Below are 14,734 nucleotides of genomic sequence, written 5' to 3' on the forward strand. Positions count from 1 at the left end.
GGGAGGCACCTCTTTGAGATCAGGAACTCAATCAATAGAGACCAGCAGGGTTCAGGCAGGTTCAGTTGCAGGCCATGCGCAGCAGGTCAGGGGGACGATTGCAGGGAGGCCTCTTGAGCTTGTTGTGTGCCCCTGTAACTCAGACAGGAGGTCAGCCAACTTTCCTTGGAGTCACTCAGTAAACTTTGGATGAAGGGAGCAAATCCAGTCCAGACTTCCTTCTCAAAGAGCAGGAGAGTCCTTAAGCAGCAGGGCAGCCTTGTGGTAGCAGCATGGCAGTGCTCTGGGGGGTAAGGCAGGCATCAGACAGCAAGGCAGTCCTCTGGGGAGCAAGGCAGTCCTTCTGTAATGTCCACAGGTCTAGGAGTGTATTGATGAGCGGCTCTGGAGGTCTTATATTTACACCTGGTGCAAGACTTTGAAGTGGGGCGATTCCCTATACTACCCCCACACTTGGTTCTGGCAAGTTCTTCCCTTCCCCTGTCAAGGTGAAAGAAGTCTAGGGTGACAAAAGACTAGTGTCTGGTTCATTGGTATGTGCTGGAGGCAAGGCTCTTTGAAGTGTAAGTTGGTCAGGGCACTGGAATAAGGCACAAATGTGCAGGACAAGAAAATGCCAACTTTCAACAGTGGCATTTTCAGAATTGTGACTTAAAATCCATCTTTTCTATTAAAGAGCATTTTAAATTACCAATCATTTGAGTGTAAACACCATATCTCTATCTGCTCCTAATCCAAAGGTATCACTTATTAAATGTAGTAAGTAACCTTGTATTAGTCAACTCAAGAGATAGGTCTTAGAGTAGTGAAACCAACTTTAGGAGTTTTTCACTACCAGGACCTGTAAATGTAATATGCTCTAACTTTTAAATACAATGCGCTCTCCCCTGTGAGCATTTAGGGCTACTTTATCAAAAAGTAAGGTTTAGGCCTGGAAAGAAGATTTACTTTGCCAGGTCGAAATGGCAACTTCAAACTGTACTACATGGAATCTCAGGCCTGAGGCATGTTTTAAAAGGCTACTTTAGTGGGTAGCACAATGAATGCTGCAGCCCACTAGCAGTATTTAATTTACAGGCCCTGGATACATGTACTACCACTTACTAGGGACTTATAAGTTAATTACATGTACCAATCAGGTGTAGGCCAATTTTATCATGCTTGAGAGAGCACAAGCACTTTACCACTGGTTAGAAGGGAAAAAGTGTCCTGTTGCCAGCAAAAGTGGGTTCATCTACAGAAGACAAAAGTCTGGGGGAGACCTTGCAGAAAGGGCCAGGTCCAACAAGTCTGTTATGAACTGCTTTCCCTTTCTTAACACCAGTGGAAGAAACAAAAAGCTCATTGTCCACTCAGTAGTCCTTGGACCTATTGATGCAGAAATTAAGGGCCCTCTTAGGATCCAACAAGTACAGCTTCACATCCTTCCTAGAGACGTATGGCAGCTAGGGCATGGGGAACACAATAGAACGCCCCACATGTAAGGGTGACACCACTTTTAGAAGGTAAGATACATGAGTCCAAAGCACCAACTTGTCAGAATAAAATGTTGCAAGCGGAGCTGGACTGGAAACACCTAAATCCCACTGACATGATACACAGAAATTATGGCAATGAGAAAGACAGCCTTGGAAGCCATGAGCCTCAGGGTATAACTGTGCAGAAGCTTGGCAGGAGCTTGCTCAGAAAAGAAAGGAACAAATTTAAAACCCAGTGTGGCATAATGAAGAGGATGGGGAAACTGTTAGATCGACCAAAGATTTAACAAACTACCACCAAAAATGCACTTTCAACAGCTGTGGCCCCTACTAATTCAGTTATCTTTCTAGTGGTGCGGCAAAGCCACTAATATTTTGCAAGTCAAGGTATAAGCTGCTTCAGTTGAATCCCCACTTGAATCCTCTGATGGAAATTGTGTAGTTGATAAGGATTTTAACTGTGCTTTTTATGTTCTTTCCTCTTCCTCCAGCCTACCACCCTTAGGTCTCCATCATCATGTGCTACATTTCTTAATCCACATGAGAGCTGAACAGAGTATTTCCAGAAAATTGAATGTTTAGGATTCTTTTTTGAGTCTCAGGTTTGAGGCTTATGAGATGGATCAGAGAAGAATGCCTTAATGCAAGGCTATTATCCTATCCAAAGCACTGGCCTTACCCTGACTGAACAAAACTATGCCTTCATTGAAGATCCCAAAGAAATGTTCTTTTACTCTCCAGAGGCACATCATATGCAAATTGCTGAAAGGAATCCCAAAAAGATCTGTTGTACCTGCCCGCGAGAGCAGTAGCACTGGAGGTCTTCACCAATGCTGATATGACATAGACAATCCTGCCCATACAGACTAAAAGCCTACTATTCTTGTTGAGAGGAACTGTAGATGAGGATGCCATAGCATGGCTCTTCTTCACCGCACACACAATTACAGAGTCCAGAAGAGGAACATATCTGAGTAACAAAGAGTCTTACTCAGGAGGCCTATATTCCTTTTGAAGGCTAGATGAGGATGCCTTTGTCGAAGCACAGACTAAAACCAGTTACACTGTAAGTTCTAGCAGGGACCACTGGAAGGAGTGGTCTGGATAACAAATGCATATGTAGCATTTCTAATATGACTGACTTTCTTGCAGAAGTGGAAGTCACAATTTGTTGGTTACTCTGATCAGAACTTGGAATGTATTAAAATCATCTATGGAGGAAATCTTGGATTGAGGTAAATCTACTAAATCAACCACAAGATGTTATCCAGCTTTAGAAGACAAACAGGCCAGTAAAGATGGGTAAGCCTTGGAGTACATTATACATCAGAATGCCTGGTACAGCAAGTGCTGTGTCCAGCCCAATGCCTAGCCTTTGCTCTAAGAGGGGAATGTAGGTATCTGACTGGGAACACTGGATTTCTTTGAGGATTCCTGCATCAGATGTCATGTGCAGTTTTGATGGTGGGACTATTAGAGGTGTCCCAGGAATCGGAGTGGTGAGAGAGTCAGGCCTTGGAGATGATGTCACCTCTGGCACAACTGTGTCAGAATCGCTGAAGACAAATGAGCCTTCACAAAGTGAATCTAAATTTCCGCTAACAGTGTTACCTCCCTAGTTGGAGAGTATACTCATAAGAACTCCATCTGAGGTGTAGGAGAACATTCTGGACTTCGCATTTGGTGATCCACTCATGAGATAAATGAAGAGAAACAAATTATCCTGTATGCTTAGGAAAAAAATAGCCAACATCCTAGCTTTGATTGACATTTAATGCCTTCTTGGCAACAACCCAGCCCTGGCTTGATGCAACAACTCTCAATGTCTAGTGAAAACGGCACAATTTTCCATGGTAATGCCTCCTCCTCTTGGATCTTGCGCTAGAAGTGTCCTCAGAGATGATGGTTTGAGTTCAGGTAGAAAAACTGCCTTCTCCAAGCTTGTCCATGCATCCATAGTTTGACTCCTAGCATCTGTGTTAAGCTTTTTGAAGACCATGATGCCTTATCTTCTTTTTATCTTTTAAGATACATCTGGAAGACTTGAGGCAGAAATGAAATTTCTCAGGAAGAGGAGTCTACAGAAGGCAAACAATGCAAAGATCATGAGGATCGCACCCACCATGCATTATTTCTGCCACAAAAAGGGCAAATCCCTAAAGAGATGCAATTTCTATCCGAAAAGGACTTTCCAAGAGGGGCTCAGTGCTCTAGGATCTAGTCACCATGAGCCACTGACAGGGCATTATGGAATATAGGAGGACTGGGATGCTGCAAAGCTGCAGTGTCAGTTTCCTGTTTTATATGGAAGCAGCCTACACTGTTAGTCTTGTTTTGATTTTTCTTCAAAAAAGGTTACTAAAAGAGGATTTTCTTTTCAGTTGTTTGGATTGGCGATTTAGGCCCTCATTATGAACATGGCGGTAATGATCACCACGCCGGCGGTGGCAGTCATTACTGCAAACAGCATGGCGGTTCAGATTGCCATATTCTGAACACAGTAATGAAATGGCTGCAAAGCAGCCAGTTCACTACTACCCACCGCCAGGCCAGGCACCTTCGACCCGGCGGTGGAGGCCAGACTGGCGATGGGATAATGATCCCATTTCCACCAGGGATTATCTGGCGGGATACCCCGCCAGGTAATCCCTGGTGGAAAGCATACAGGTGACAGGAATGCTTATTCCTGTCACCTGTATGTGACACGCCAGCCCCCCTTGCCACCAGGGACATTGCCTTTTTGTTTTTCGAAAATAATGACAAACGTTAGGGATTTGTCTTTCAAAAATTCAAAAATAAAGTCAGACAACACGCCATGCCACTTTCGCATGGTATACTGACCACACACCACTATTTTATTTCACTGAAACTTATCATGGTTGAAATCCACCACTGACAGATGGTTTTCCTTATATATGGCCGGTGTCCCATGGCCAGGCCTACAGAGGCGATGCCTGCACTGCAACAGACATTTGGGGATCAGTCCGCCACAATCTAGATGACCTCCTTAGTCTGAAAGAACAACATGCTGCCATACTCGGCAAGAACTACAATAAGAAAAACGGTTCAAGCGCACATGAGCTGGTGGAATACCAATGTATTCTTTGGAAGCTTCCCAGTGAACCTAGAAAACGACAGGGGGGTGGTCCTTAATAGTGGGTGAGACCTTGAGTGAGTGGTGTCCGCCTGTCTGCAACACGAAAAGCAAATAATTGCCAACTGCATCCTAAAAAGAACAACATGCATACATAAATCAACGCCTGCATCAACAAAAGAATCTACTGAAGTGTACTGAAATTCAGGGATAAGAAAAGCAATATCTTTATTAATGGGATACTGCTTTAAACTGGAATATTATTTAATAGGTGAGAACTAACTGGAAAGGGAGCAGATTCAGATGGATTGTTCTCAACACCAAGGAGTTGTGCTACAGATATGATACTGTAGAGAAGCACTGGATGGCTGGTATTACTGAATGTACAGATTCATCTGGTCTACAGATAGTGCCTTAAATACAGTAAACGCTCACCTGGGTTTTTCGTATTCTCAAGTCAGCAGATGATCTGTTCATTGCTTCTTCCTGCTCAATACTCTGCTCAATACCTGTGTGTTTCAAATAATAATAATAATAATGACACAGGTATAAGAAACGAGCAAAAAAATTAGCAACAGATTGTATGACACATGACATAGCTACGAACGAACATTACATTATTTGCACAATATACAGCAGCTTTGTGAATCGAGCACTTGGATCCCCGTGAATGGGCAAAAAGAGACGGGGCACTACCAGCTGGTCAGCAACACATATGAATCTCTGCTGGTTCCACACATTGGTGATATAATGAAATGCCACATGGAAAAGATCACCCAAATCTAGGGGAGTCAATGCAGAGTATGGCTTACATGCTATGGAGGCACATTCTGTTAGCATGAAAAGCACGCATGGCTTATTTTCACCAAATGAAAGAAAACGCTACTAACCAGGAATGGGATATATGAATATTCAGTAGGTTTTTATGCTGTCCTGAGCTCCATGTGTCACTTAGGCCTCTGTAACAAGTTTTAAAAGAATCAACATGTATTACCCTTTCTGTCCTTTTAGGGTTTTTAAATCACCAATACTTCAACCATCCTAACAAGGTGACAGAGATTAGCCCCACATGTACCTGAGTCATCTAAGGTCATGTATTTGAAGATGTACCATGAAAATAAGCAACATTTATGAATCCATGAGAAGAACATGTCATTCAAGAATCTATGGAGGGTCCAATTAGTTGAGAATAAATATTCAGATCAATAACTAACATTTAATTCAGTTATAAAATGTTCATATGTTCTCATAATTTAGAACACCTGTCCTGTTAGAGTAGGTGACATCAGACTGTAACTTCTATGCAAATATATGAAGCATGCTACGTCCATTGACTTATTAGTTACATATTATTCCAGCAGCCAGCAAACATATTTCAGAATGGGAGTCCTCTAGGGCAAATATTGGGAATAATCACTATTCACCATTTACTCTATTTATGGAAAGACAGTAGCACCGTGGTCTATACCTCAGTCGCTAGAATAGTTTGCAGTGGAGTAAAAAAAAACTCTGATAGGACAGGCAGCTGGTTTGTGGACTGTTAATGCACTGTTATGCAGTGGCCTATGAAAATGTGCATCTTCTGTGTGTTCCTAAATTGGAACAGCGCTGGAGCAATCCTGATGAATATGGAGATTTTGCTCCAGATCCTGAGGCAGAGATGGAAAAGGCCTGCCGCCTTATTTTTTAAGTTTTACATTTCTTATTTTGATGGTGTGTGGTCTGCTGACCTGGTGTGCTGAGAACCACCAGAGATGATAAGCCTAAGTGCAAAATAAGAGGAGATGCTGGTCGTGATGACTTCATAAATGATGCAGCTGGTATGTGAAGCAACAGGAGCCAATGGAGTTTCATCTGGGTGGAGGTGATGTGATCCTATTTCTGCAGGCCCTGGATGAGATGTGTTACGGAAGTCAGGATGCCCTTAAGGCATGCCAGTATGGAGTCTGGGAGGCCATGGAGAAGGGTGTTACCACCTTCCAGATGTGAAAGCACACGGGCTTGAACAGCAGTTCTGGGGTCACTCACTGGAAGAATCCCACTTTCTTTAGAAGAGAGAGCTGGTACCAGGCTGACTGTTTTTTTACAATGTGTTCCTTGAGGGTGTGGTTGTAGCCCTTGGTCAATCCATGTGACTTGGCATTCAGAGAAAGTTGGGGTGGAAAGCTGTCGAGGTTGAGGTCATTGAGACAAGTGTGTGCTATTTCTTTATGTGTACTTATGAAGTGCAGCAAGGATGTCCCTAAAAAATTTGACAATTGCCATCAGCGGGATTGGGTGTAGTGTCATTCCACTCATAAGGCCTCTCAATACCATCCCCAATAGGCTGCAACATCTGAACAAATTCGGGCCATCTCTTGTGCCAAGGGGATGACATTGCCTACATCTGGAGTCCTCCCTCAATCCATATTCAGCCACCCCATTCACTCATTCATTTAGGGGTACAGAAGACTACAGGGAGTGCAGAATTATTAGGCAAATTAGTATTTTGACCACATCATCCTCTTTATGCATGTTGTCTTACTCCAAGCTGTATAGGCTCGAAAGCCTACTACCAATTAAGCATATTAGGTGATGTGCATCTCTGTAATGAGAAGGAGTGTGGTCTAATGACATCAACACCCTATATCAGGTGTGCATAATTATTAGGCAACTTCCTTTCCTTTGGCAAAATGGGTCAAAAGAAGGACTTGACAGGCTCAGAAAAGTCAAAAATAGTGAGATATCTTGCAGAGGGATGCAGCACTCTTAAAATTGCAAAGCTTCTGAAGCGTGATCATCGAACAATCAATCGTTTCATTCAAAATAGTCAACAGGGTCGCAAGAAGCGTGTGGAAAAACCAAGGCGCAAAATAACTGCCCATGAACTGAGAAAAGTCAAGCGTGCAGCTGCCACGATGCCACTTGCCACCAGTTTGGCCATATTTCAGAGCTGCAACATCACTGGAGTGCCCAAAAGCACAAGGTGTGCAATACTCAGAGACATGGCCAAGGTCAGAAAGGCTGAAAGACGACCACCACTGAACAAGACACACAAGCTGAAACGTCAAGACTGGGCCAAGAAATATCTCAAGACTGATTTTTCTAAGGTTTTATGGACTGATGAAATGAGAGTGAGTCTTGATGGGCCAGATGGATGGGCCCGTGGCTGGATTGGTAAAGGGCAGAGAGCTCCAGTCCGACTCAGACGCCAGCAAGGTGGAGGTGGAGTACTGGTTTGGGCTGGTATCATCAAAGATGAGCTTGTAGGGCCTTTTCGGGTTGAGGATGGAGTCAAGCTCAACTCCCAGTCCTACTGCCAGTTCCTGGAAGACACCTTCTTCAAGCAGTGGTACAGGAAGAAGTCTGCATCCTTCAAGAAAAACATGATTTTCATGCAGGACAATGCTCCATCACACGCGTCCAAGTACTCCACAGCGTGGCTGGCAAGAAAGGGTATAAAAGAAGGAAATCTAATGACATGGCCTCCTTGTTCACCTGATCTGAACCCCATTGAGAACCTGTGGTCCATCATCAAATGTGAGATTTACAAGGAGGGAAAACAGTACACCTCTCTGAACAGTGTCTGGGAGGCTGTGGTTGCTGCACGCATTGTTGATGGTGAACAGATCAAAACACTGACAGAATCCATGGATGGCAGGCTTTTGAGTGTCCTTGCAAAGAAAGGTGGCTATATTGGTCACTGATTTGTTTTTGTTTTGTTTTTGAATGTCAGAAATGTATATTTGTGAATGTTGAGATGTTATATTGGTTTCACTGGTAATAATAAATAATTGAAATGGGTATATATTTGTTTTTTGTTAAGTTGCCTAATAATTATGCACAGTAATAGTCACCTGCACACACAGATATCCCCCTAACATAGCTAAAACTAAAAACAAACTAAAAACTACTTCCAAAAATATTCAGCTTTGATATTAATGAGTTTTTTGGGTTCATTGAGAACATGGTTGTTGTTCAATAATAAAATTAATCCTCAAAAATACAACTTGCCTAATAATTCTGCACTCCCTGTATATGTAAAAAGCTGTGATGTGTCAATCTATGCCAGCTTTTCAATGATATTTGTCCGGTTTGAGCAGAGCAGTATGACCACTAGTCATTTGTGAATGATGTTTGCCATTACACCTCCCACTTATTCCTACCAATTAGACTATCTTGTGATGCCTCCTCCTGCATGGAATTGTGTAGCTGAGAAACCAGTTGCCTTGAATCAGTTAGTTATTAGTCATATTCGTTTAATAAGCATTGCAGTTTCTAGGAGGGTTTTCGAATATACACAATCAGTAGTATAGAAACAAATCTAATAGGGTGCAATCAGTACCACCCTATATTTATTGTAATGTTAAGAAGTACCCTAATGGAAAATATTCCCTAGTGCTCATAACTGTGCAGTGGATTTAGGCTCTGTCCCATTTGGAAATATAGAATTATCCCGGAGGAGCAGGCTACTGGGGGTTAAAAAGAGTCTACCTGCCCCCTATCCTACATTGTCTGTACCAGGCCCAACAGGTACAAATTACAGTGTTAGTACAGGGATACAATTCATTATGTGGCCTACTTATTGACGCTGCAATATTCCATATGTTCATATGTTGTGCTGAATAGACTACTGCCCTGACCTCCAAGTTCCATGCCTGCGAATCTCACATAAAGTAACAGTGGCCAGGAATGTTTCTTTACCAGTTTCTGTACCTCTAGAAACAACCTTAAATCGGACAGGATGAGTAAGACCAGTTTTAGATAACAAAGCATGATGCACACCTCTTTTCACGGAGTGCCTGAAGAGCCCCTTCCCATTTACCCTGGGGTCAAAAGCAACAGACCACTGTCTGCCAATGTGATATCCAAACACTTTCATGCCTTTTAGTGTATGCGGAGCTCTTTCAGTCAGTCAGGAATGATTGTATGACAGAATACAGAGCACAGAAATACTGTCTAATGCCCCCAACTGAGACATTGGGTACTGCACCCTTCGAACTTCCTCTTAGCCATTTGTCCTTTTACCCCATTCGCGACGGTGGTTCGTACTTACGATGGCTTGAGGGGGCTCATTTCCAATACCTATTGTGCACTCCAATGCTCTACCCTCCTCGACACACAGCCCTACCAAATGGTGTGGAATTAGACTGCTAGTGATGGGATCTCCCCCAAACAATGGGAGATACTATGGCGCGACATCCCTAAACCGTACCGTAGCCTCTCCCTCAGGGAGACAGCCTACAAACTAATAGATCAGTGATACTATACACCCTCTTGGCCTGTGATAATCTATCCGGGAGCGTCTGCCCTCTGTTGGCGATGCAGAACGGACCGAGGTGACTTCTGCCACATCTGGTGGTCATGTTCCCTTTTCGCAACATTTTGGAAGGAAGTCCATTGTCATATAAAAAAGGTGATAGGATACCCCATTCCCGCCACATACCACACTGTAATTGTAGGCGTCTGCTTCAAACAGCCAGACAATTGATTGCGCTGGCCTGGAAACAACCGACCCCTCCCACTATACTACAGTGGATTACATGGTTATGGCATGTGATGGCAATGAAACAGCTCTCTCATAAATTGTCCCACACGGACGCAAGATTCCAAACTATGTGGCATCCGTTGCTACACTGCTTCAATGCACCGAAATTGAGAGCACTGCAGCTGTTCCTCTAACCCTACCAGACACATCACTGCTGCAACGACCAGATACCCCCCAAAATTCCCCAGACACACGTTCTCATTAGGCCTCTTGACACTGCATTCCAATTCCCCTTTGCATGATCACATAGCCACTCTTGACCTGCATCATGTTTTTCATTTATTTTGTTCTTTCCTTCTCTCGCCGTTAGCTGTTGGTTACCTGTTCACACACACCTGCAGCGCTCAATGTGCCATTTATGATCACAGTACTAATTTTGAAGCAGATGTATATGAATGCTCTTATTACACTGCCACCTGCCACATACTTGCTGTATAAAATTGACTGTACCCCGCATAACTGCATACCATACTATTGCACTGTTTCCCAGATAATATGATGATGTCCATGTTTACTGTGTGAATCTTAATAAAGAGATCTTATAATAAAAGAAATAATTCTAATATATATTATGTCCAAAATATCATTGAAACAATGTCGTCCAATTGGGTGGATATTAGACAGCATTTTTTTAAGATAATATTTAGGACCCAATATTAATAACATACAAAACTCTGATAGGACACTCATAAGCTATCTTCAGTGGAAATCCCACATACATCCAGAAAGTGACTGTATCTCTAAGAAAAACAGTAATACCAAATTCCTCAATAGAGTAACCACACCTCTATAAAAATGTTAAAGATCTGTCAGTAGACCGAGAGACCTATGTTGTTGATTTGTGAACCGGTTAATGTACTGTTGTATGCCGTTACAAATTAGAAGGGCGGCATGACTGGTAACAGTTACCTTTGATTCATCTGATTTTCTTTAGTATTGTTTCTATATGAGGCTATATGAGATCAATAAAGTTTTAAAATTATACCTGTCAATTGTCTGCAGGGTTTCTAGATCATACAAACATTTATCAATACCAATTTCCTGGCACACCTTTCTAATATACTCTAACCAGAGAATATCCTCTGCTAAGTCTAAACCTGCACAATCCTTTGCAGTATCACTATTTAATACAGCAGTCAGTTTTGTCCAAATGGTATGTCACAGGATTAAGGGTGCAATTGCTAGGCTAACTTCTAAAAAAGGCATCCCTCACTCTTGATGGCAAATAATAGGAAAGCTACTTATGGTGACCGTCAAAGACTTTTAAGAAACTGGTTTTCCACCCTCTGTTTACTAATGTGAACCCACACCCGTGCCCCATTGTTCGCGGCTGGGATACATTTAGCAGTATAGACCTCTAACAGCTCTTTCAGCAGCTTACGTCCCCACCTTCGCAGCATGGCCTTTTACAGACACAATTGCTTTCTCGGAATGCAGTTTCTTGATGTTCCTTAAATGGCCCCAAATATTCCGATTATCACAGGGGATGTCTTGATAAGAAAAAATGTCAGTTGTGTCAATTTTACTACCAAGTCAGAAATGGGTACATGATTCATTTTTAGCTGGTCTTAAAATTATTGAAAAGGTCTTACTCCAGTTTACGCTCAGGTCCAAATTCTGCATAATACCCACAAAATTGTCCAGGAGGCGCTGAAAACCAATACCAGTCTCTGAGATAAGTACAGGGTCATCCGCATAAAGCCGGATGAGCAACGGACGTGCGCCTACCTAAACATAATCACCCAACATTTCAGTGAGTAATTTTTCAATATTATTAATATATAATGGAAATGGGAAAGGAGCCATACACATCCCTGCCTCACTCCCCCATGAATCCTGAACTCATCCGTGCACTCCCGGTTTCTCCCATAACGAACTCTAGCCTTTTATATTGGTGTATATGGCCCATAACCTACTGTGACTTACACAGTCAAACGCACAGCTGAGGTCCATAAATGTCACGTATTCAGACCCACTTTTTGGCTTCACATATTTATTTATCAAAAAGGAGAGCTGTAAGCATTCTTCAACTATGCTTATTTCTTTTTGGAATCCATACTGTACCCTAGTGATAATCTGATACTCCTCTGCCCAGTCCTATAAGCGGGATAGGATGATTAGGTCACGTGTGCAAGCACTTTGACCTGTTGTAGGTATTGTGGGCTTTTAACCACGCCCATGTCACGCCCATCTCTTTAATTTGTTCCTGGGCTTGCCTTTCAAAAATTACTTGACGTCATTGGTAAATGCTTTACGTTTGTCCCGCCTCAGGCTCGTTTTGTTACAGCCTTGGGGACCAACCCTGTTACATGGATAATAACAGGATTACTGATATGTTTGACTGTGAGCGAACTTTTTTTCCCTTTTGTGTCTCTTCTTCGAGCTCATGCTCATGGCGACCATGACACTTTGTTTGTCTTTGTTGGCAATATCAGTTTAGTCTCCTGTGGAAATTTGATAACAGGTTTCACATAGGAAATGGCCTGATGGTCTCATGTGTGCTGGATCGCACCTGGGTAACTGATCCCTTAAACTCGGATATTTGTACTTTCAGGAGCGCTGCTCCAGCAGCTTTATTCAGTTTGAAACCTGGTGAAATGTAGATTTTTTTTTCGCTTCTGTTTTGCTCCCAGTGATTGATGGGCACTAGCCATGTCTTCCATTCTTTTGGCTCATTTATTATTTTATTTAACCGTTGTAATATTTAATTATTAACATGTGCACAGTTTTAAAGTTATGCCGGAAATTAAAAGTGCATTTTGTCTACCAAATGCTCTGACTTTTAAGTATATCTTGACAACAAGATCAGCCTTTCCGAAAGCAGAAAATGCTTCTATCACCAACCAGATGAAGCTGGTAGTCTTTAGGCGAACTTCCAGAGGGGCGTTTGTCATGGCATGGACACGTATATAGAAGAATACCCATATAGCGAGTGCTCATAGGAGTTATTTATGTTCAATTAATAGTCGATCAGTATGGTTGCATAAAGATGCAGTACCAGAAGAGACGTTAAATTGGCGTACAAATTAATAAATCATTTACATTACCTGTTTTATATTTTTGGAAGGAATTATTTTTCTTCACCTTGTGGAAATATCAGATACATTTCTTGTGTTTAATAACCGCTCCGTACCTTTTATAAATATGTTTATTTCCTCTAGTGAGTGGTCTTGTCTTGTTCCCAGGAATTAGTAGGTTTAGGTTGGAGGGATTTTTTTTTCTTTGGAGAGGTGTGGTTGTGGGACCTGTAATTCTCCTACGCCCTCAACGATTTAGTGATTAGAGTCTAGTTGTTTATGTATTGTTAACTCACTTGGGGAATAATATCAGTATTGTTCCACAACATATACTGAATAGCAGTTATTATGGTCCATTTTTTGGGAAGTTTTGGACAAATTCAGATAGTCCGATGTCATGTCATTCCATGCTTTGGGAGTTGATCTTGAGTAAACTTGCCTAATATTTTGTGTGTGTTTGAACTTGGGGATTTCAAGTGTGAGGTTTTCAATACTAGCTTAGCATATGGCTTTGTGTTTTTTGCTTGTTGGTCTCATAATTCAGCTGCTTTAAATCACCAGCCAACCCAAAGACTCACGCATCACTTTTGGTACTAGTGATTGAATTGGTGCCTAATTTAGAATGTCTTTAAGTGGAGGTAGGCTGGCTATAGAAAGTCACATGATCAAAGCTATTCTTTAGTCGATTATTGATAGAATCAGTAATTGTATTGATGTAAAGAAATCATGCTCTGCTAACCGGTATTTGATGTTTTGAATCACATTTATTTTCCTTGGCATGTTGCCATGGGCTTGTTTTTTAGGTCAATCGTGCAATCGCTTTTCGACCTCTTGTCATCTATCTGTGGCCTTTTAACCACGCCCATCACTTTCACTCATTTGTGGGCTTGCCTTTCAAAATTCCATTGACACCATTGGTAAATGCTTATGTTTGTCCCGCCTTGAGGCGGTTTTGTTACGCCTTGCAGACTAACCCTGTTATATGGTTAATTGCACAATTGCCGCTATACTTCAGTGTGGGCAAACTATTTATTTCTTTTGTCTCTCCCCTTTGTGCTCCATGGCAGCCATGGCACGAACAGCGCCAACAGCGCAAACTCCATTGGTTGTCTAGTAATGCTGGTCACATTGTTCACACTGTTACCTAATCAGTCATTTCTTTTGGCTTTCCACTTCGCGCTTGTTGGAAAGTAGAATATTGGTAAGGGCAGATAAGTACCTACTCTTAGCAATAGGCCACTGACCTCCACTAGGTCCAGTTAGGTGTCAATAAATTAACCTCAGCTCAACCCTTGGTAGCTTGACAATGAGCAACAAGGCTTAACTTAGGAGGCAAAGCGTGAAAAGCATTCAAATATCACAAAACAGTAATTAAATAAAACACAGGAAACAGTTTAAAAATCCAAAACCAGAGCCATGGAAAGGCTGCGGGTGTCGGGGGCCCCCATGCACAGCCTCATTACGCGTTTCACTGCCTGAATTACAGGCAGTGAAATGCACACCACAACATTGCCACCAGCTCAATTATGAGCCGTCTTCAATGTTGTGGTGAGCTTTCTGTTGTGCCAGTGGGTGGAAATGTTGTTTTCATCCGCTAGCCCAGCAGAACACTCCTAAT

At 42.3% G+C, this 14,734-nt stretch overlaps 1 protein-coding gene across 1 annotated transcript in view; it reads right to left on the reverse strand.

Annotated features, from left to right (window-relative positions):
- STX1A (syntaxin 1A) overlaps positions 1–14,734 on the reverse strand; it is a 702,444-nt gene that overhangs the window by 292,178 nt on the left and 395,532 nt on the right. The window contains exon 5 of the mRNA XM_069226788.1: positions 5,008–5,081. Within this exon, the coding sequence (XP_069082889.1) occupies positions 5,008–5,081 (74 nt within the window). The remainder of the gene's footprint in view (positions 1–5,007; positions 5,082–14,734) is intronic.

This window comes from Pleurodeles waltl, chromosome 3_2 (genome assembly GCF_031143425.1).
Source record: "Pleurodeles waltl isolate 20211129_DDA chromosome 3_2, aPleWal1.hap1.20221129, whole genome shotgun sequence".
In the NCBI taxonomy this organism is placed as follows: domain Eukaryota; kingdom Metazoa; phylum Chordata; class Amphibia; order Caudata; family Salamandridae; genus Pleurodeles; species Pleurodeles waltl.